Source organism: Sebastes umbrosus, chromosome 10, assembly GCF_015220745.1.
Source record: "Sebastes umbrosus isolate fSebUmb1 chromosome 10, fSebUmb1.pri, whole genome shotgun sequence".
In the NCBI taxonomy this organism is placed as follows: Eukaryota; Metazoa; Chordata; class Actinopteri; order Perciformes; family Sebastidae; genus Sebastes; species Sebastes umbrosus.
Genome location: NC_051278.1, coordinates 20742260 through 20766745, shown reverse-complemented (window position 1 = coordinate 20766745; position 24486 = coordinate 20742260). Strand labels below are relative to the sequence as shown.

The window sequence follows — 24486 nt, the reverse complement described above, 5'->3', positions numbered from 1 at the left end:
AACATCATAAAAGCGGTGTTCATTTGTGAAGATTATCTTACGGAACAAAATGTATCACGAACGTTTGTTTGTCACAAAACTTATTTTCTGCAATAATCCAAAACCCAATGGAAAAATCCCATTGGCTTTTTATCGAGGGAACCCGTGTGACTCTAACTTCCGGGTTGGCCTACAAAAATGCCTCATCCCTGGAGCACTTTATTGTTTGACCACTGATGTTGAATTGTTGATGAAAATACCTTATAAAAGATGTTATTTAATCCTCCAACCTTGAGTTCTCATAAAATATTCTATTATACCGTAGCACAAAGGAAGAGAGCATCCATGAATGAACATATGGTAATTCATTATTTATCTTGCATGTTTGAGGTGTTGCTCGAGATACAAATGGGCCGAGGAAGACGAGGGCAGATTGTGATAAGCAGCGTGCAGGGGTGAGATGAAGAAGACAAGTGAGAGGCAAACATAGAGGGATCAGATGAGAGAAAATATACTATATGTAGATATGTAGAATGAGATATGTAGACAGGGAGAAAGAGACCAGAAGATTACGGACAAAGAGAGACAAAGAAATGAGATGATATCAGAGCAAATGACACATTACCAAGAGAGAGCGTGAGATGTTTCCTAATGTTTCTAATTCCAGCAGACAAGCAAACACCCAGCCTGTCCCAACGGTGAATGAGTCATGATTATACTCTGACAATGCTAGCCAATGTTTCTCGATACCATCGTCCAAATCAATCATCACAAAACCCAAACACATGTTTGCCATATAAAAACTGGGCTCCCCATTCACCTGTTTCAACAGTCAGCACAGTGCTGCCAATGGACTACCTTGTCCCAACAGGCATTGCTGCATGTTAATTGTAAAAGGCTAATCAGCCTCATAGTAGCGGAAAAAACAAACAAATACACATCGTTGTGTATGCAAAGGACTATGTTATGCACATTAGACTGACCATATTAGCCCAACAATGGTTGTGCTAAGTTGATGAGAGAACAACTGACAGAGAGTCGAAAGCACTCTGAAAAAAGAAGGAGGCAGCGGAGAGATAACAAGGAAACACAGAGTGGTGGGGATTTATTTAAATGGCTTAATATAAATGCAGTTTCAGAGTGGCATTTGTCTTCTTGTTTTAACAGAGACATCAATATTATGTACAGGGTTCAACATTACCAAGGCCCGATGGCCCGACCGAACATCCACTGTAGTTTTGGAACTGCATCTCAAAGAGATTACGGTGTCCATGTCCTAACTGTAAACTGTATAATGAATGCAATGCGAGCAGGTGTCGACAACAAAATCAGTTTGATTGCATTGTTTTATATTGAGTTTCCTAACTGTCCGGAAGCAGTGCAGTGCTGCACAGCGCGACTGAACTTTTGTCGGACGCCCTGCTTCTATTCATTCCTGTCGCTCGCTTTGAAAGGTCTGCAATGGACAAGGATCGGCTAATTCATGAAGTGGGATGGGATCGGGATATTTGCATTAATGCTTTCTTGTCAGTGTTAACTGATAGCAGCCGGTGATCAGCACTGGCTGAGCCGGCAGCTCGCAGCTAACGATGCTAACAGCGTTAACAGTGAAAACAAAGGCAACATGGCTGACAGAGCTGACAGTGTTGACCTGAGGAGAAACCGGAGGGTAGGTGCTACCAGCCCATTCGCAGAAAAAGGCGCATAAATGCCACGATAATGCTCAAAACGTGCAATAAAAGTGTGCAATAAGTAAGTCTTTTTTGAGTTATGCGCGTCTTTTGTACGCCATGTATCCTGTGCTGACTGCAATATAAACACATCCGCCTATACAATATGTTACGTGACGAATGTCACATGTTTTTTGTTGACGTTTGTCACGTTTTTCGTAATGGTTTCCGTACATGTTTTACTTAGTATACTTACTTATTTTTAGCCCAACCAGGACGTTTTCCCCTACCCAAACTAAGTGGTTTTCTTGCCTAAACCTACCTGTGAACACGCAGAATGTCCGTGTAATGTTGTGGTATTTATACGCCTTCCCATAAGACCAGGTTGGTGCTATGCATCTGCAATGGTGCTGTCGGTTGGGACGGCATTATCAGCTGTAACCACAGTAAGAGAGCAGTGCAGAGCGGCGGCCGTGAGCTAGCCACTGCTCACGTGCACGAAAATGCACTAAAATCATGCGGGGCCGGCCGGGTGATGTCAACAAAGCACGGAGAAGCTCGGATTACAATACACACAGAGGGAGAGTGACTTCATTCTCTGCTCAGGTAGACATTACTCCTCTATATCTTTACATATAGTTGTTTGGTGCTATATTAATGCTCTGTATATGTTACAGGCTGAGACTCCCCACCCGTGTTTGTTTTGTGAAGCGAACCAAGTCACTACCAATTGTTCGACAGTTGAAACTGATGCCACACGGCAGGGTAGCTAGTTGTATCACATTTTGGTGGTGGTGTTTGTATCACTGTCTGGTGGCATTAGTTTCAGTGTCGGAGTAGCAGTCAGTGAGTCAGCACTTTCTGAGAACTACGCATTGAGCGTGTCTCCCCAGTCTAACAATTCTGCTCTGTGTTTTTTTTACTTTGTTTACCGAATGTATAAAGAGTGGATTCTGTTGCATTAGGTCAAGCTATTCTCCCAGGCTGCAGAGATTTAGACTGCAGGCCTTTTTCTGTCGCCTCCCTCGGGTACCAGAACACGGAAAATATCCCCAAGCATAAATTTCACACGGCACAGCAGCTATCTTCTTTTGTCAGCTCCAATGTCAGAAATAATAAGAACCAGTTCTCAAACGTATATTTAACGTAGGGACCCAGGCGAGGAGACATGAAAGCACTACAGAACAAACCGGGTCTCATTGTCAATCTACAAACCATTTCGATGCTTGATAAACTCTATAGTTTTTGATTGATGCAACTTCTGGAGAAACGAACACAAAGCAGCAGCCCTAACACAAAGCTTTTGACTAAAAGAGGGACACACTATCCATACTTTTGCAAGCTTTTACTATGTATGACTAATGTATACGTTTGTTCTTTAGATTGCACACAGAGCAAACAGCAGCCAGTTCTTTTGCAAGTTACTAAAGCTTATCTGTGCATGGTGCGGGCCAGATAACTACAAATGCCTGAATATTTTTTTTTACATTTCTATTGAGGAATTGCGTTTTTACAGTAAATTGTGTAAGAAAAGTTTAGAAAATTGCTTGTAAAGGTTAATACTCATGTTCAGTCACATGAAGTTAAGATGAGAATAACATGATTTAGTGTGGCATGTTTTAAAACAGGAACAAAGACACAAGCTATATCTCTCATTTGTACTGCATCATTGACACATCACAGTGGATTATTCACAGGTTAGTGGAGCCATCTTGGCCATTACAAATTAATAAAGAGTCAACCTTAAGTGGCTTTGCAGTAGTCATAAGATATGCTAGTCAAGTGCCATTGACTTTTGAGTTCTTGCTCCAGGAGGAAAGTGGATTAGATTTTGGAGATTGGAGAATAGAATACATATTGCTTGTTAGTTCAGTAAAAATTGATTGTGTTAGATCAGTGGTTCCAAACCTGGGGTTCAGGTCCCCCTCAGGGGGCGCCAAAGATCACAGGCGGTGCGCCAGGATTTGTCTGCTCTGAGGTTGTCAAAATTAGATTTGCACATGCACTGTATAACTATCATAATAACACACTTACTGAATAATTTTTACAGAGGTCTATGTAAAAAGATATATTTTTTGCTACTTAGTAGGCCACAGTTTGAACCCAGTATTTGTGCAAAGCTGCGAATAAAGATAAGGCTACACTAATATTATTAGTATTATACGATTAGTAGAATTTGATTCCAGTGGTGGCTATGTAGGATTGTTTTCGACTTGTGTGATCCAAACATGTCCAATAACTCCAGAGCGTTAAGTTACTGCAGTCAAAAAACCTGTTTGCTCTTTTGCTTGACACACATAAAGGCAGGCCTGTACTTGTATTAACGAGGCGGTCTATCAGCAATCTAACAACACCATAAATTAAATTTATTTAACCACAATAACAAAAATGTTGGCTTTGACATTATTATATTAAATTAATTAAGTCGTTACAAAAAAAAGGATTAAATTATGTATCTGCATTTACTTAGTGAATACATCAAGACGTCATCACTTTATTTATGTTGATGAAGTTATATTCATTAAAGAGAGCTTTTCTTAAATACAAGATCAAAATGTTTCTTTCCTTTATTAGACAGACAACAGGATATGACGGGACTGAGATGTCACGCAACAAGTCCCCAGCTGGGCTTGGCAACTAACGTTACTTCACTCAGAGCAGCTGTCAATCATGATATCACACCCCCTTTTTATAGCATCAAATAACTAATAAAAATGACAGAAACCACCTTTGGGGAAACATTTATTTGACGTGTACTTTGACTTTTTAGCTTGGCCCATGTCCCATCCTCTAGCATGGAGGAGGCAGGATTTATGACGTATACAGCAGCCAGCCACCAGGGGGCAATCAAGATGTTTTGGCTTCACTTTTGGGGAGCTGTCATGTCGTCCATCTTTATATTGCCCAGTGCCTGGGTTGTCCATTCTGGGCTACTGTAGAAACATGGTGGACTCCATGGAGAGGGGACCTGCTCCCTATGTAGATATGAAGGGCTCATTCTAAGGTAACAAAAGCACAACGATCCTTATTATTAGGTGACTATGCACTAAAGAAAACATACTAATTGTTACAGACTTGTCTTTTAATGACTTTGAAGCAAAAAAAGAAAACCACTCCATCTGACAGTGTTTTGTACATATTGTGTATTATCTTCAACTTCATTGAAGTTGGACTATATGATGTAAACATTGACTGAAATATTTAAACTTAATGCTCAGTGTTTTTATGGCTACACCATTACATCAAATGGAAATATTGTTGATGTCTTGTGAATCATTTTAGACACCAAAATTCAGCATGGAAACACACTCCCTCATACACACCAAATATGATTAAAAAAAACTGATTTTTGGCGAACTGAGTCGATGAAAATTTCCAGTGGCAAGTAAAATGGTCACACTACAGCAGTCTGATGGCAGTAAACCGTTTCAGCTTTCATAATCGCTGCTCCTTCTGGTGGATAGATAAAGCATTGCAATTGATTTCCACACTTGGAATGCTTAAGGGCATTATGAGGCGGCACGGCACACACTACGTCATCGATGGGGGATCATATACCACCAAGGACCGAGCAGGGACCCAGCGGGGATCAGCCACGGATCAGCCTGGGCCCTGTCACGGCCCAGCCGGCAATTTCAGATGACTCTACTGTAGGTTAAATATTTGTTCAGGCTGTGTCAGAGAGGTGCCACCTGATTTCAGAGGCTGTAGGTTGTGGTGGTGTTATATTAAATCACATTGTATTGTGAGGTGTCGCTGTCCAGCCCACAAATAGAATATCTAAGCTTCACAAATGTCATATTTATTGCAGGGCTATTGCATTGGGTTGTGCTGTATACTGTTCATGTGTTGTTATTGTATCCACTCCCTTTATATAAACAGTATCTACTGTACTAAGTCCATTTCATCCGTTCTACCTGTCAGTTGTCCAGAGGGTATAATTTACAGCAATGAAACACTCCTTCACAGTTCAGATGACATGGGCAGTCTTAGCATCAATAGTATTGACGGGGATATGTAACCTTATCTTAGTCTGACAGCAGGAGTGCAGGCGTGAGGAAAGGGCCATGGACGAGATTGAGCGACTGAATGAGAGGGAGCGATGGAGAGATGATTCGTTCTTACCGGAGGCGCAATGCCGCTGTACACCTAAACGTCGAACGAAGCTGTGGTCCAGCTGCCATATAATACTGATCTCTCCCATTTCTCCCGTCTATGTGGCGAAGAGCTTTTATGTTGTGGGAAGCTGCCAAAAGCAGAGTGGAAGGGCCCATTCATAATGAGGAAATGACACAAAATCCAGTCTTCTCTTAGCTGAGGGTGATATGGATCATTTAAAGCTCTTATGAATCTCCCAGAAGCTAAAACATAAAAAAAAAAACTCACTTTGTGCCAGTTGTCGCTGCTGAATGCTTTACAACCATCAATGACCAATTTAGCTGTCCTCAATATCGTCAGCACTTTATCTTGTAATCAGTCATTTGTGCTGAAAAGACGTGGAATATGATACGACGTAATAGGAATATGAAGTACACAGAGGTGTGTATGTAATGTATGGTAGATATTAATAGAGTGCTCCAGGAATGACATATTTTTGTAGGCTAACCAGGAAGTTAACATCACCCTGAGTTCCCTCGACAAAAAGCCAATGGGATTTTTCCATTGGGTTTTGGATTATTGCAGAAAATATGCTCTGTGGCAAACACACGTTAATGATACTTACACATTTTGTTCCGTAAGATAATGAGCACCACTTGTATGTTTTTTGAAGTGTGAATACAATCACCAGAAGTAAAAAAGTTAGGCTATAAACGAACTACAACAAGGTCGCAAGAACAGAAGCATACACAATTTAGCCACTTGTTAGCAACCGCCTTTTTTAAGACACATAAAGGCTTCAAAATTCCCGAGTGGGGTATCTCTTGATGTACTTTATGTCGTAGAACAAAACATTAAAATTTCTTCAGCTTGTGTTAACCACAGACATTATTTCAGGCATCTAATTAAAACCCATTAAAAAAAAACATTGACTTCCAGACGAGGGAACCGGAAGTGCTAAAATGCTAACTCATTTCTGGGTTTTAGGACTAATTACCACTAATTTGTGAGGGAAATGTCTTTATTCTTTGATTTTTGCGTTGCTGGAAAAAAAGGTATGAATACATGCCTGACAATGACTGATATATTTGACTTTAGGACATCTCTGACTACATACATGCTGAAAATCAAACATTTTTATTGTATTAATTTTGATATTTTCGATAGTAAAAGTCCCTAGAAGTGTATGATTTAACTCTTTCTCATGGTCTACTGTTAAAAAAGTGCATTAAATCGTAATATCGAATCACTTTACTTGTAGAATCGCAATACTTAAAAAGCGCAATACACATGGAATCGCCACCCACGTATCATGATAGTATCGAATCGGGAGATAAATGTATCGTCCCAGCCCTAATGAGGATACTTTGAATATGTCTCATCCTAAAAATAACAAGGAGCATTAGAATACTCTCAAAGCCTTTTCAAACTGCCTCTGACTGATAGAAAACAGACACCATTTAATTCTGAATCACGTCTTACAAGCTGTCTCAATTAGATCGGAGTTACACCACTGTCACTGCAGGGTAGAGTGGTGTTGAAAACATTGCAGCGTTTATCTCAGTGGTGACTCCTTTGAATCCCCGGATTGTGCTCTGAGTCAGAGCAAACTAAATGGGACTGTCTTATCTAGAGTGTGAAATCACCAAGACAGACCCAATTTATGCAATATTCACTACATCAGTGGTGTGGTGGTTTGTTTCCTCCCTTCATAGTACATGGGTAAAATGAGGGCAAGACACTGATGACATCATGTTTTCATGGGCAAACAGATTGTGTGGCACAAAGTTGTAATGTCTTCTTTGAGCCTGGTGTCTTGATGCTAATTTCCCCGCTCCCTAGACCATCCGTGCATGACTGAACTGGTCTGATGAGGCGACTTCTGCGGTAAAAATACCGTGTGTGCTTTTGTTGATCAGCCCTAATCAGCATGGCAGATGTCCTTTATAATGGTTTCAATTATGAGTATAGGACCATGAAAGATTTGCTTACAATCTCCCAGCCCCACTTCCCTGATTTGTGAATTTGCAGTTAAGGGAAAATACATGATCTCATTATAACGGTAATTGTATCAAGGTTTTAAAGATATGCAGTGATGATTAGATGTGTTTTAAAATGCATCCACCGCTACTGAATTCATCATCCATCGATCAACCATACCATTACTGAGAAGAAAATCACGGCTTCTCCAGAAAGGCTTTGATAGATGAGTAAATCTCTTTTTTTCCAAAGAAAGCAGCTGTTGTCTGCATCTCCCTATTATAACTCCTAATTAGAGTAGACTTGTTGACTCTTTTAAAATTATTCCACCCATCCATTGCCATCCATAAACACAGTCTATGCATTTATCGATTTAGTCCAAATCAATAGAATTATAATAGATAAATGGTTTTAGGATGCCTCATATGCTTTATCCTGGCAAAAGAAGCTGCTCCTTTAAGGTGTATGTTTAAGACTGCTGACATTAGATGTCATATAGCTAGCAGGAAATGAGTGATGGTCCCTGTCCACTTCGGGGGGAACATTTAAGAGTCATTATTCCACCATTATCATCCTTGCCAATGACTGTGGAACGCTCCTGCCTCCTGTCAGTGGGCTGTCTGCTGTATAATGGGCCCGGGGTGTCCATTATCAAGCCAAAATGGCCGCAGACACACTTAAGCCACAGTCGGCTAAAAGTGGCCAAGGGACGGGTGGTAGGGGCATCATAAAAAGAAAAAAGGATGTTTCTTTATGGGTCGCTGTTCTTTTAGCACAAATGAAGGTGAAGTTTTTGGAGTTTCTTGCATCAGCAGATGGCGGAACAAGTGACATAAATGATAGATGTGGTTCTGTAGTAATTTTGCGAACACTGACAGAACTGCAGGCACAAATTAAAGGCTGCCAATCATTCTGACCACTTTTGATTACAGTAATTAATTTAATTTTTATATAATTTTTTGGCTGCAATTTATGATTATATTCATCTGTTGGATTATTTCTTTGTGTCAATCAATTTGTTTAATCTATGAAGTGTCAAAAAAATAGTGAGAAAATGTCCATTACAAGTTGTGCAACGTCTTCAAATGTCTTGTTTTGTCAGATTCCCTCAAAGAGATTCCATTTAGATTAATATAAAACACAGGAAAGTGGCGAGTCTTCACATTTGAGAAGCTTGAATCAGAGAATGTTGTTGCCAGTTTACAATTGATCTATTATCAAAATTGTTGCAGATTAATTTTGTTGATATTGACTACTTCATTGAATTGTTTCAGCTCTAATATAACGTTTTACAATAGTACATGCAGAATCTTTGCAGCAATAGAGTGTTCCAGGGATGTTTTTGTAGTTCCCTTGACAAAAAGCCAACGGGATTTTTCCATTGGGTTATTGCAGAAAATAAGCTCTGTTGCAAACAAACGTTTATGATACTTATCACTACATTATGATTTTTGAAGTGTGAACGCAATCACCAGAAGCAAAAAGCTAACGTTAGGCTATGAACAAACTACACCACTGTCGCATGAGTGTGAGTATGCAATGAGGCCATAAAGGTGGACGAGTCGGCATGATGAAGTTTAGCAGTCTCATTTAGCCACTTGTTAGTAACCGCCTTTTTTAAGACAAATACAAAAGGCTTCAAAATTCACAAGTTGGATATTTACTGACGTATTTTATGTCGTAGAACAAAACGTTAAAATCTCTTCAGCTTGTGTTAACCACAGACCTTATTTCAGGCATCTAACTAAAAACCCATTAAAAAAAAACATTGTCTTCCAGACGAGGGAACCGTAAGTGTTAAAATGCTAACTCATTTCCGTTTTTTAGGACTCATTCTTGTAGCACTCAATAACACCAGCAACTGTCAGGAACAGACTGTCTCTGTTTTCAATGGGTAGTACAGCACACAGTTTATTGTTATCACTTGACACATTTAGACACTGGATCAGCGTTAAAGCGTGCTCTAGATTTGTATTACTGTCAATCACATGGCTTCCCGCTGAGCGGAGTATTAACATTTCATGTCGCACAAAGGAATGTTTTGCCAAGTGCCCTGGTGGCACATGCTGGCGTCCATGTAATTGTTTATTTCTGTGGCGTACACACACACTTCCTGCTCTGGAGAACTCTTTTCTTGTACTCTCCTGAGCATTCATGCAAAAAGCTACAAATAATCCCTCTATTTCTCTTGCGCTCACTTCCTTGTTCTACTTTACCTACAGCGCATCTCCCTCTACCTGACATTCCTACTTTCCAGCTCCTCCTCGGCATGTTATTAAGTTGCCCCTGTACTCGTGATTTACGGAGCCTTAATGTACTCCTGTGCTTGCAGTCAGTAAATGAAATCGTCATTTGTCACATTAATAGTCCTCCCCCTCTGCCATACATGCACACACTCATACACAACCCTCTCCCAGTATGGCTCCATTCACAGAACACCCGCTCTTATCATCATTCATTCTCTCGCCTCATCCTTAATGCCTTTTCTCCAAAATCCCCCTCCTTTTTCTTCACCTCCTTTTTCACGCCTTCCTCTGGTATCATGGCGGATTTAATTTAATGGAATCATACCTGCATTTTCTTGCCGTGCAATCCTTGTGCTCTATAAAATGCTCAATATCAAGGGGTTCTGTAGGGTTTGTTGATATCATATGGTCTTGTTGGACCGCAGTGCTGTTGTGCTACATTTTGCAGACATTGAACTAGATTGCATAATTAGGTGCTATTATGAAATGCAGTGAGAGAACATTTAATTGCTGTTTTGTACAATATGTTCAGCTGTTTATACCGAAATTGGAAGAGCCCTGCTGTGTGAGAAATGGTGACTTGAATTTTAAAGGCAGAATTTGCAGTAGCCTGTCCCGTGTTACATGCAAAATTAGACAATCCCTGTAGTAGATGATTATGCAGCTCATAACAGAGATAGAGCCCAAAATTACATGCAAATTTAATATTCTTCATTAAAACGGTTTTGGATTCAGATTCACATCACTTTCTCTTTTTCTGCTAATTGCCTATTTCTGTGTATTGCATCTTTTAACCTAAGAAATTATATAAAATACTCTTCTTTTGGAGGCTATATACTCCACAAGAAGGGTAGGTCAAGAGTATAGGGTCAACAATTATGAATATGAATTCGTCCTCGAAGATAAATGAGAGTAATATAAGCCGTGGTTTCGACTGAGAAAGTGATATTGCTTTAGAATAAATCTTGTCTTGAAAAATTGCCTTATTCTATGCACGGTTAGCCTATATCAAACCTGAGAGTGTGAATATTTTTTCTGCAGATAAATGTTTCAAATGCACTTGAAAACTGTAGTAAAAAGTAAAATAGCCTATGAATGTATGTTACTTTTACACTACACATAACTGTACTAAAGATAGAGGTATGAAATTGTGTTCAAAATACATTGTTAAAATGTGTTGTATAGTACTTGTTTACTGTGATAGCAAAGACATTTTAACTATCTTAAGTATGCACTATGGCTGTCAAAGTTGACGCAATAATAACACTTCAATGCAAATTTGTTTTAATGCCACTAATTTCTTTAACCAATCAACACAACTTGTTAATTTTAGGTTGTAGCGGGCTCAGTTTTAAAGCTAGATACTGGTATCATATGCATATCATAAACCAGAAAACCTAAGGAATCCATTGGTACCAACCATGTCATACTAGCTTGACGCAAAGGAGGCTAAATAACGCTCCAAACTCAATTTTGGCGAGGAAAAACTGGCATGGCCATTTTCAAAGGGGTTCCTTGACCTCTGACCTCAAGATATGTGAATGAAAATGGGTTCTATGGGTACCCACGAGTCTCCCCTTTACAGAAATGCCCACTTTATGATAATCACATGCAGTTATGGGCAAGTCAGCACACTGACACACTGACAGCTGTTGTTATCTGTTGGGCTTGAGTTTGCCATGTTATGATTTGAGCATATTTTTTTTATGCTAAATGCAGTACCTGTGAGGGTTTCTGGTCAATATTTGTCATTGATTTCTGTTGTTAATTGATTTCCAATAATAAATATGTACATACATTTGCCTAAAGCAAACCTATTTGCCCACTTCCACGTTGATAAGAGTATTAAATACTTGACAGATCTCCCTTTAAGGTACATTTTGAACAGATAAAAAATGTGCAATCAATTTGGGATTAATCACAATTAACTATGGACAATCATGTGATTAATCGCTATTGAATATTTTAATCGATTGAAAGCCCTAGCCTAAACATATTGTCATTTTGGTAGAATGAATCATCTTTTTAGGCCATTGATCAACTGTCGGATAATTTGAAGAGCAAATAATGAGTGCCTGATATGTCATATCACAGCAAATTCAAGTCTACCCACTCTCATTAAATATTTACCTCCACTTAGATGGAGCAGCTTTTCCCGTCAATTTCAGACATATTAATAATGTCGAAGATGGCATTTTGGCTTTTAACCCCTGAGACCCGCGGGATTGCATGCCATCCCAATCGACTTTACTGTCTTTTACAGGCTGTAGCAGGCTCAGTTTTAGAGCTAGAATGAATATATCATTGCCATATTTGAAGGGGTTCCTTGACCTCTGATCTCAAGATATGTGAAGGAAAACGGGTTCTATGGGTACCCACGAGTCTCCCCTTTATAAACATGCCCACTTTATGATAACCACATGCAGTTTGGGGCAAACACCATGCAGTTATTTTTGTTTTTGTTATTTCTGCATACTTGGGTCCCCAAACAGTCTTATAATGACATACGTTGGGTATTACTGTAAAGCTAAGACTCTTGTGGATCCAATGAGCCCAATTGTATTCATGTGTGATGATGTTAGTCCCCATAGTAGACATTTCACTGTATTGAGACCGATTTTTGAAACTTGACCTCACTGTATAAAATGACCTGTGGTGACCTCTAGGATAATCACAACCTCATAAAATTGTGCAGCCACAAACTAAAGACCCAGGGCATTCAGAGGATGGATGGCATTCCTAGGTAAATTGATAATAAGGGGGTTTCAGAGCACTTTCCAGAACAGAAGTGCTTGCTATCCAATCGCGAAAAATACAATTTTTGCAGAAATCTCCAAATGTCAAAAGTTTGTGATACCAAATCACAGCATGGCTTTTTCTTTCAAGGTCTTGATGTCTTAATGTGGTATTTTTTAGGGATTATTGATCATTTTATCAATTCTCGAGTGATAAAAAATTGTTAAATTTAGCACCAAATCTGGTTTATGACTACAACAACTTGACACACAGTGCTGCGCTGCATCTCAAATTAATCTTCGGGTTCCCAGCTTTCAGATGATGTACACTACTTCTGTATGACATCTATTGCTGACCTGCTATCTCCCCGTAAGGACCCTGTAAAAAAAGACAAAAACATGTCTATTGTGGGTTTCAGAGGGTTAAAAGATATTTGGCATTTTGTTCCAGCAGACATGCTGACCGGCCCTAAGAGGATCTAAAACAGATTCCGCCCAAATAACACGTGTAAATAAAAATGTCGAGACGTTAAGACCCACCACAAACATTACAAGTATGTGTCTGCAGTCTGAGTCTGTGCTGGTTTACAGATTTTCACCATATGGGACAAAGTTTAGCTCATACTCATTTGAGGCATCATTTTGCATCTAACTTTCTGCATCCAGCTAAAATATTCCTGATTTGTGACTCGCTGTTCTGTGCTTTTGCTGAGAACCACACTGACTCCTGTAGCTCTCTGATTCATCTGCTGTTTTCAAGTGACTGTTGACTTGTGCGAGCATTTTTGCTTTAATCAGCTGTCTCAGTTTTGTCTGGGGACAAGGATTAGACTCTAATCATTAGAGGATGCCCCCCACTGAATCTCTCATTTACGCATTATCATACAACTTCAGTATGAACCCCCTCCTTTCTCTGATCTGTTCTCGACTGCAGAGGCTCAGACGTAATCCTAAGTAGGATACACAAAGAACCGTATTGAATTCATAAAACCAGTAGAGCACACTTTCTTGAATAATGTACAGCGCTCTTAAAACCTGAGAGATTTTTTAAATGAAAACCTTGATAACAGTTTGAATTGACGTGAAATACATATCTAACCATGTTTTATCTTATTCCTTCTCCTCCTTCCCTCCATTTATTCTTTCCTCCATCCAGCATGTGAGCTGATGAACCAGGGGATCCTCGCTCTGGTCACATCCACGGGCTGTGCGGCCGCAAGTGCCCTACAGTCTCTGACGGATGCAATGCACATTCCCCACCTCTTCATCCAGAGAAATGGCGACGGCACGCCCCGCACCGCCTGCCAGCTCAACCCCAGCCCAGAAGGAGAGAGCTACACCTTGGCCGCCCGTCCACCTGTTCGAATCAACGACGTCCTGCTCACCCTCATCTCAGAGCTACACTGGCAGAAGTTCATCATCTTTTATGAAAGCGACTACGGTGAGTTGAGACGAATGAGAGCAGTTAATGGCCAAATGTATCTCGTAAACATTAGGGCTGGGACGATACACCTACTTCCCGATTCTATACTATCTTGATACTTGGATTTTTAAGAATTGCGATACGATATTATAATTTATGGCGATTTACGTTAACTTTTTTAAAAACTAGACCATGGGAAAAATTATAATCATACACTTCTAGGGACTTTTACTTTGGAAAATAGGTAAAGCATTACAGTATCGGTCATTGTCAGGCATTATTTATTACATTTTTTCCAGCAACCAAAAAAAATCAAAGAATGAAGACATTTCCCTCACCAATTAGTGGTATTTCTTTTTAATTTATAAGTATTTTATACTTCTGGTGAATATAATCCAATCAGTCTTATTTCCATATAAGTGTTTTGTGTGGATACAGTTCCCTTTGTTAAAACCAGACGTAGTATCACTTGTATACTTCTGCTAACTTCGCCAAGTCCGTCTCTAGCTTTCCCGTCAGCTCCATTCTCTTTATACCTCCCCTCTCAGCTCCATCGGGGCAGTTTTAATGCATTTAACATAATTGTCAGTATATGGATGCTCTACAGTTGTAGCGTTGGCCGATTTGACCACGGAGATGAGAGTGACGGCTGGCTTGACCGCACGTTACCGTAATACGATAATGTTTCCTGTCCATGACAGTTAGCATGCAGCTTTAGCCGTGATGTCTAGCTGTGCTTTTCCTTGCAATGTGTGAAACCCAAAGTCTTTCCATACTTTGGATTTAGAAATGTGAGGATGCAGGTCGTAACCACGCAGACCCTCCGTCGTTTTGTACTTTCTCGTTACGGCCGGCTTCAGTTTGTTTTGGTTGACTGATACGAAACGGATATGACGTCACGTTACTCAGACTACAACAATAAAAGCGGTAACTTCCTTCTACCTCTGCATAGACTCAAATGATGCACTTATATTAATTTTGGCATTAAAAAATTGATTTCAAATTCGTAAAATAAAAAAAGCGATATATAGGTGAACCGATTTTTTTTATCCCACCCTTAGTAAACATTGTATGTAAGATTATTTCAGCTCTTTCATTTAAATGTCAATGCTTTAAAACCATCTCCAATGTCAGGGGGAAATCAGGCTGAAGTAAAGCCGCATCAACACTAAGAATTCATATGCTGAAAAGAATACATGGAGTGGGAACTAAGATAAAAGAACATCACCACTCCCACACAGACACACACACATAAACACACACATTGCTGTACATGCACGCTGCTAAAAAAAAAAAAATCAAAGTTCAGTAGAAATTGTGGGGAAAAACAAGATCTCATTGCCGCATTCACCCTTAGTAGCATCCTCATGAAGAAACCAGCCTGAGCCTAATTGGCTCATTTGAAGCACCAGAGAATGACGGTGTCCCAACAGTTCTTTATATATTCTCAAATGTGTTTAATTATTCTCACCACGACGCCCCCGTGGACCAGACCTTTCCTGACCCACGTTTTGGTTAAAAGCAAAGGATCGTGGATCGAGGAGTGATTGGCAAGACCGTACAGGGGCAGAAAGATGAAGAGAATATTGCTGCATTGGCATTTCTCAGATGATACTTTGCCACTGCTGGCTAATCTTTTTTACTACTTGGAAGAGTGCAATCTAGAAGAGGGCGTAAATCTGTTTTATTTTTTCCAGTATTGTAGAAGCTAGTAGCTACTGTTGATAAAGTGTATAGTAAAGCAAGCCCTCAAGGGAATACATCCACACACTAACGCCATACAAGTTTCCACCTCACAGGCTGGACCCTACGGCCTCTGTGAATGTACAGAGATCTGTCCTTGGATTTGTTTCTGACATTGACATTCTTTGTAGTAAGTGCAGCCTCAGCATTGAGTTGGATCGATTAAAATCCCACTATGGAAGAGCATCTGTCTATCTTTCTATCTATCTGTTTGTATGACGAGCTGTCCTTGCTAATATCTACCTTTCTTTCTTTTTGACTAGCTGTCTGTCTGACCAGTTATCTCTCTGTCTTTCTTTCTGTCTGTCTGTCTGTCTGACTACTGTAACTGTCTATCTATCTATATATCTCTCTTTCTGACTAGCTTTCTGTTTGTCTGACTTGCTAACTTGGTGTCTATCTAACTAGCAGTGTCACTGTCTGTCTGACTATTTCTACCTGTAGGGCAGGTACTGGCGACGTTTTAGAAGCCCCACTGCACACTCTCAATGCCTGTGCCTGAATCCCATCCAATTTCCTTATACATGTAAGAGACCTGGCTGTCGATCCATACGCTATACTGCCGCAATCCAATTCAAGGCCACATACACTGAGTCTTTTCCTGATGAAAAAAGCTGTTAAGCCGAAAAGAACCGACACCCTCAGTCATAACTCCACTCTACAACCTCATCATCAAATGCACATTGTACTTTCCTGATTGCATGCTATTAGTCCTTCCTCTTTTCCACAAGGCCCCATCATCCACAAACCTATGGCCTGCCTATAGGTACTGGTACCTCTGAGAAGACATCATTAATCAGAATGATGAAAAATAGCGGGCTTATCACACTGCCTTGAGGTGTGCCATTTCCAGCCGTGTATACTGATTTGACAAGTCTGACCCAATCAGTACTTGAAGATTTCTTCCAAAAAGAAAATCCTTTATCCAGTTTAATAACTCTCCCACCAATACCCATCTTATGCTCTCTGTCAGTCTTACCAGCCGTCTTGCTATCTATCAGTCTTTCTTTTACACTACAGTGGAAACCGCTTATAGTGATGATGTCTGTCCTGGTCAAATTGATCACTATAAGCGGATGATTATTAGAACCATATTTTTGTTGTTGTGCACCTATTCTAATGCAAATTACCGTCTAATTGATATTTGTATATTTATTACATGGATACAAAGTAATGAAACGGACCGCTTTGCCATTTACCGGTTCACTGCCAATTCTTCTGCCTTTTCCCTCATCAAGGGTGACGCTTTTCATTTTTTTTGCCGGCTCTGCATCGCGAGCGTGCATGTAGAACGGCGCCCCTTTGCCGGGGTTCCTCGTTCTCTCATTTGGTAGAGGTATGGAGGGAGACGGGCTGCATGAGCTGCCGGTGCTGCGGTGCAGAGGAGCCGGTCGGCAGGGTTTCACTTTGGGGGCATTACGTGATGAGGCATTATCAATCCACCTGACGAGGGCTGCTTCAACCACAGGTACTTTCCCCGTGCATATTGTTATTTTATTCAGCACGCAGCATCAGCCTCAGGTATCCAACCTGAAAGCAGTCGGTCCGCGAGGCAAAGTATCAAGGGAGTAAAGTAAAAATCAAAACGAAAATTGAATTAACGTTAGTCTTACGTAGTTTAAAAATGTTTTTCCATATGTTTTCCTGTATGAAAAGACACAAAAATACACTGTAAGTGGACAACTTGATTACTATACGCAAATTATTTGTAACATTTATAACATTTGTATGTATAGGAGTGATTCCGTCCCAAACTTTTTGATCCATATAAGCGGTTGATCAATGTAACCGTGATCACCATAAGCAGTTTCTACTGTATTTATTTGTTGACTAGCCAGCTCTCTATCTGACTGTCTGTCTTGCTTTCTATCTATCCATCCATCTGCACTTTAAGAAATTTTCAAATCAGTTTCAGAGAGAACTCATTGAATCATATCCTATCAGAAACTCTTTATGTATAACATCTCACCCCAGCACAGTGCACTATAGCCTTAAATTGCAAGTCCTGTGAGAGGGAACCTATGTCTAACGCATGAAGGCTCGGCGTAACAAGGCGCCGTCGGTAAGAAATAGTTGATGGGAATACCAGCTCTAACAAAACGGCCTTTTTAAGCCAGTTAAATTAGGTGCTACAAAGTCGACACCGTTGACATTTGTGCTTGTGTTACACTGTTTAACTCTGCACTCGTTAAATTAAGGAATGTAGCGGCTAATTAGGATCCTCATCACAGAACAGTCAAAATACCCTTGGTGCCTGCCTTGAAGCAGTACTACAGTGACCCACACCACTGCCTGGAGAGAAAAGTGCTGTCTGTAAATCTGTGTTGGCACTTAGTATTTAAAGAGATAGCGAATGCTGAACTTTAGACGTACGAATAGAAAGAAGCAGCTGCAGCAGTTCATTCAGTTCTATTCAGATTATGTATTTGTGCGTGGTAATGAGTAACATGGTGCAATGATAAATGTAATCAGTGTTTACACAAACCATCTCAAACCTGATTCGAGTTGTATGAGTTGTATGTGTATTTTTCACTGCTAGTGCTGTAACAATACCTGAAACAATGCAAAACAAGACTTCTTTTTTAGGTTAAAAAGTTCGGGCTGTCAATCGATTAAAATATGTAATCGCGATTAATCTCATGATTGTCCATGATTAATTGCAAATTAATGGCACATTTTTTATCTGTTCAAATGTACCTTAAAGTAAGATTTGCCAAGTATTTAATACTCTTATCAACATGTGTTTGGGCAAATATGTTTGATTTATGCATATGTATGTATATTTTATTATTGGTAATCCATTAACAAAACAATGACAAATATTGTCCAGAAACTACTGCACTTAGCATAAAAGAAAACTGGCAATTTTTTCATTCACATATCTTGAGGTCAAAGGTCAAGGGACTCCTTTGAAAATGGCGACAACAGTTTGTCCTCGCCAACATTAATGCGAGTTTGGAGCCTTATTTAGCCTCTTTCCCGACAAGCTAGTATGAAATGGTTGATAATAATGGATTTTTTTAGGTTTTGTAGTTTCATATGATACCAGTATCTTTACTCTAGCTTTAAAACCCACTTGAGTCCAGTACAACCTAAAAATTGCAAGTTATGTTAATGTGCTAAATAAATTAGTGGTGTTAAAACGAATTTGCGTTAAAGCTTTATCACATTAACTTTGACAGCCTTATAAAAATATATATAAACACGTTTTTCTACAAAACCCTGTTTTCATTCAATAAAAGAAGTCAATCTTTTCAAATCTTAGACACTGTCCAATCACAACTAGCCATATAAGAACTTTTCCTAAACAAAACAGTTTCAAAATTGTTAGCATTTTGATTGAAATGAGAAAACGATCAAAGAATGAAGAAGTAAACAAGATCATGAATCTGACATTTGGATGCCAGCTTTTGGTATTTGACAGGTTTTGAGACTTGGTTTAATGGACATATTTCGGTCGATACCAAAAAAAGTACTGAGGTTCAATAACGAGCACTGCGCACCCGCTCTGGGGCTGTCAGTTGATCCGGCTGATTAGACATCTTTTCAGTTTTAGCTGTGTTGGAGAATATCCTGTGGATTTGCTGAGGTAGCCAAAGTCTGTACACCCCAAAGAATCACAAAGGTGTTGTGCTTTAGCATGTGCAACAAAGTTAACAAGAGAGTCAGGGAGTTGTCAGTCTCACACAGTCCTGAGGAGAGGTCTAATCGGGAGAAATGAAAAATACATCTGTGAATGTGCTCCACCGTTGGTATGGAGCTTAAAGCTGGAGTAGGCAGGTTGGAGCAAATATGATTTAAAAAAAGTTATTTTTATAAAACGGTCACTATATCCTGAAAGTAGTGCATGAGACAGGTAATCTGGAGAAAATCATGTGCCTCTGTGTCCTCCTGTGTCCTCTGGTGCTCCTAATGGCATCTGCAAGATTTCATAGACCGGAGGAAAACGACCAATCAGAGCCGAGCTGAAGCCTTGTCGTCTCTGAGCAGCTGTCAATCACTTGCGATCAAACGGTCAAACTAAGCAGCGCTGATGAAATATGAATCAAGATTCTCTTTCTGTAATTCTTATTGCAGCGTACTGTTTAGCTGTAAAATGAGAACGTTTGTGACCAGGCAGCCATGTTGAGATCAGTTGAGGAAATACCAAGCAATGATTGACAGCTGCCTCTGTTGAATGAACAGCCAATAGGAACGCTCTCTCTCTCTCTGTAATTACCTGTGATTGGCCAAAGTTTTTTAAAGCCTGAAAACAGAGCCATGAGGAGGTGCAGAAGTTTAGTTTTCTCTCAGAACACTTGAATTACAATATGCTCAAATGTTGATATGGAAATTTTTGCCCAATGATGCAATTATGCTCAAATTGAAAATGCGTATAAAAACAGGTTGATGGTTTATGTTAAACACTCAAAATAAAGTGTAAAACTCAATGCAAAGTTACTCAGTAAAGTTTGCTCACATAATTGTTACCTGAAGAAGAAATAGAGGAAAAATGCACAACATTAATTAGACAGCATTTGGTCAATTATACTTAATTTAAAGTTAGAAACATTGTTTGAACACACATTGATTTCTTTGGTCAATTAAATTATTTCTCTTAATGATGTGGGTTAAGTTAAAAACAAAGGCATCTACTTAAAGTGAACAAAAACATTCAGAATGGACTATCAGGTGGTTTATCGTTATTTTTTGTTTTTCTTTGCTTTTGCTTTCAATGGATGAATTTCAAAATTGAAATGTACCTAATATATGGAAATGTACAGTTTCTCCAATGGATATATAGAAAAGTAAAATACTTATGTTCTCTTTCATTTAGTGATTTGCTTTTATTTTATTTAAAGTGAATCTCCAGGGCTATGCATTGTTTTCATTTATAAATAAAGGGTATATTGCATTGCCAGCTGTTCAGAAACTACTTTAATCTGTGTTACTACTGTTCTCCCACCACCTTTTCCATCATTGCTAGACCTTCATATGGACAGATGTTGAACATCACATCATTTCCAACTCATGCTGTCAGATCAGCGATAATCAAAGAGCAGAAATGAGATTATGTAATTTAACTCACAGCACCGGAGCTCAGATCAGGTTCTATCAGGTGGGATCTTGTCAAAGCCTCCCTGTCTTCTCTTTCCAGTCTACAGTATGTTTAACATGGAAAGGGCAGCAGGTCCAACACTAGTACAGAACTAGTCTATTTAGTTTAATAGTTTACACAGATACATCTTTAGTTTCATTAAGCGCTACTACTAACGCTTTTTTTTCATTATTGATTAAAAAATGCCTCTCAAGATTTCCTATCCAACATTTGAAAAGAGTTTAATTTTACAATCATATAAGACTAAGAAAAATCACAAAATCACATTTCAGAATGTGGAACCAGTGAATTTCATTTTTGTCATTTTTGCTTTCAAAATTATTTTTGATACATTTTCTGTCAACTAATGACAAAAATACCGGAGCTGTTTGCCCACCAAACTATAATCACGCCCGCCAGTGCAAGTGCTTTCAGCCAATCAACAAATGATGATAAAGTAAGCTGCTTTCGAGCACCAGAGCTACTGTAACATTATCAAAATCCATGCTTTGTCACAAACCTATGGATGGGTGTTGTTAGGATTTTATCAATTCTACTACTGTTATCGACACTCGTTATTGATTCTGTTCGTTAACGATACTCTTATCGATTCTTTTTCAATACTAAAAAATTGCAATTTTTTAAAAAAAAAGAATAAATTCAGAAGAGGATTATAACTTATTTATATTTTAAATATAACAATTTGTTTCTAGAGCAGCAACGGTATTGTTTACAACAGCAACGTCACTATATAAACTCAATAATATATCACTAGAAACAAATCTAAAATGTCAATAAAATAATTCATATTCCTGAGTGAAGTTTATAAAGAATGAAGACCACAGACATGAGTCAGTATCAGTCCTTCCTCCTCCCTCTGCTGATGTGATTCACTGCCTGCAGGTAACGTTACCGCTGGTAGAGAGAGGAGGGGCTGCTTTGTCTCTAACAGCAGCTAGAATTTTAAGAAATGTGGCAAACTAAGCTAAACAGTAAGACTACATACAGACAGCAGACGCTGTGCTAAAACATAGTGGCAGCGGATGAGAGACCGCAGACAGAGCAGATTAAAATATTGCTCTTCTACATGTTTACATGTTAATGATTGTTGAAGAGGTGTATTGTAAAAAGCAAAGGTTTCATTGCACTTACAGCGTAGTTGTCATCAACTCGAGTAATCTTCAAGTTTTCTTCACTTCACCTGTTTCCACCGAGGCCTCTCTGCTCTGCTGTTCGCTGACTTTGCTTTTGTGTGCAGAGGAGCAGAGCAGAGGAGATGGTGCAGCGTGATAATAAATTACACCTTATCAGTACTACGGTTTTTAATAATTTAGCACTGGTGCCAATTTAATACCGGGTTTCGATACCCATCCCTACACAAACCTGAGATTACCCTCTGGAGTTTTGGTAACATTTGGTGGCATGGTAAATCTTTTGTTTTATTCCAGTAGCAAATAGCAGTACCTTTATATAGGAAACTTTGCTGTTATTAGGGATCCACCTCTACCGATAACGGATCAGATATCGGGCCGATACTGACTCAAATAGCTGGATCGGTTATCACGACAATGGGGCTGATCTATCAAATTCAATTCAATGTTTATATACTATATGCATTTTATACTGGAATTTGAAATCCTGTTTAAGTTTTGACCAATTTGTTGCTGAATTAAGTCCTGTTCATTTTAAAGATTTTTTTTTTGCCAAGATGCTGGTGTACGATTTATTATTTTAATCATAAATAACAATTCACTAAATGTATGTATGTATTTGTTTGTTACATTTTGTTTTACAGAGTTAGGAAAGCAATGTTTAAGTCAAGCCTGATGATTTCTTACACAAAAAAGAATGATCCCAGTCACTTCCACACAGTGAGGCATACAGCTTATTAAGTAAACACTGGTAGCGGATCGGTACTCAATATTGGCTGATACCCAAAGCCCAGGTATCGCTATCAGTATCGGGACTGAACAGTCTAATCGGTGCATTCCTAGCTGTTATCCTGACTCATAAACCAGAGCAGAAAACTTGTTGTTACATTACCTGTAATATGTCATTATTCTGCAGATATGGCTATTTTTATTTTAAATTACAATAACATCTCTGCAAGGCACATTGAGATGGTTTATCAAGTACTGCGATGCTTTTGTCATATTAGTTTATACATACAACATGTGACATTAAAACAAATGACTCACTGGCTGATGCACTGAACGTCTAGACTTTATTTAACCCTTAAATAGCATTTACAGTACATTCATATTTTGGACAAGAATCTTGTCTGCACTGCCATGGCATGTGTTTTTTTTCCCCCTTAACTGAGACTATGTTCAAGACGTCTTGATCTGTAACCGTGTTTTCACTGCATGATGCGGCTCTGCTCGACTTGACACACTTTTGGTGCCAGGTCCTTTTCTCTTGATGATTTTCCACAGCGGATGTTACCCCCTCACTGTAGGCGTACGCGATTCTCAGCTGACGGCCATAGCGGTGGCGCATGAAACTGCCCTGACATTATCTTCAACAACACACTCACTGAATCATTTCAACGGTAACCAAACAGAGAAACGTCTGCACTATGTCAATCGTACGCCGTAGCTTTGCGAGCTGACTTTTTTTATAATCTGGGTCGAGTGAATTAAAAATTGAATGACGGCAGTTTGGCTATTTGAAAATCGCGGGTTTGTGCCGTTAGTATCTATTGACTATTCTCTCCGATCAATCAGTGGTCTGCAGTGTTTTAACTCCACCTTCTAGTCGGCAAAACTTGCTTGGAGCCTCGACCGAGGTGGTACACAGAAATGGAGTGGTTCTATTGGTACCATCCACAACTTTTCTAATTGAAATAATAATAAAATAAATAATCGCTCTAATGTGTAATGAACTGAATTGATCTGAACTGGACTGTTTGATGGAAACATGCCTTATGATCATCAAAGTGCTCAGTCTGTGTATCTCCGTTTAGTGTAATGTTTGATATAGTAACTGCTTATAGAAAGATGGAAGGTTTTTATTCTTTCAGAGATCAGAAAGATCATCTTGTTCTATTATTTTTTTTAAATCTGATAAAACTCATACCAAAATGAAAGACTGTCAGAATGAACATGTTAATTAGAAGCATGATTGCTATACCAAGGCCATCTTTATCGAACACATAAATTAGCAGTGAACTGATGCATCTCTGGATATGGCATGATAAGGCTGTGTTTTCGCAGCACTGCTGTGTCATCAATTTGCTGGTGTTGCGTTCGTCTACAAAAAAGCAGATGCTAGAAAAGATAGAGCACCTTCTTGCACATAGCCCCCGGGCATCACACTGTAGCACAACGCACAAAGAATTGTTCAAAACCTCATTATCTATATTACACTTATCTGCACAATTATCATTATGATCAATCATGTTTCTTTAATCCTTTTGTTTTTTTTTTGATGGTGAGAGCAACACCAGACTCTGCAGTAGCACAGCTTAAACAGCTGGCTTCCCTGACCTCAGGGGCAAAGTGTAGCTCTGTGTAATGAAGTGTGTCGGGAGATC

General features: G+C 39.2%; 1 protein-coding gene across 2 annotated transcripts in view; it reads left to right on the top strand.

Annotated features, from left to right (window-relative positions):
* Positions 1-24486, top strand: part of grid1a (glutamate receptor, ionotropic, delta 1a) — a 327001-nt gene that overhangs the window by 180225 nt on the left and 122290 nt on the right. For both annotated transcript variants that reach the window (XM_037781636.1, XM_037781637.1), the window contains exon 3: positions 13865-14149. In XM_037781636.1, coding sequence (XP_037637564.1) covers positions 13865-14149 — 285 coding nt within the window. The remainder of the gene's footprint in view (positions 1-13864; positions 14150-24486) is intronic.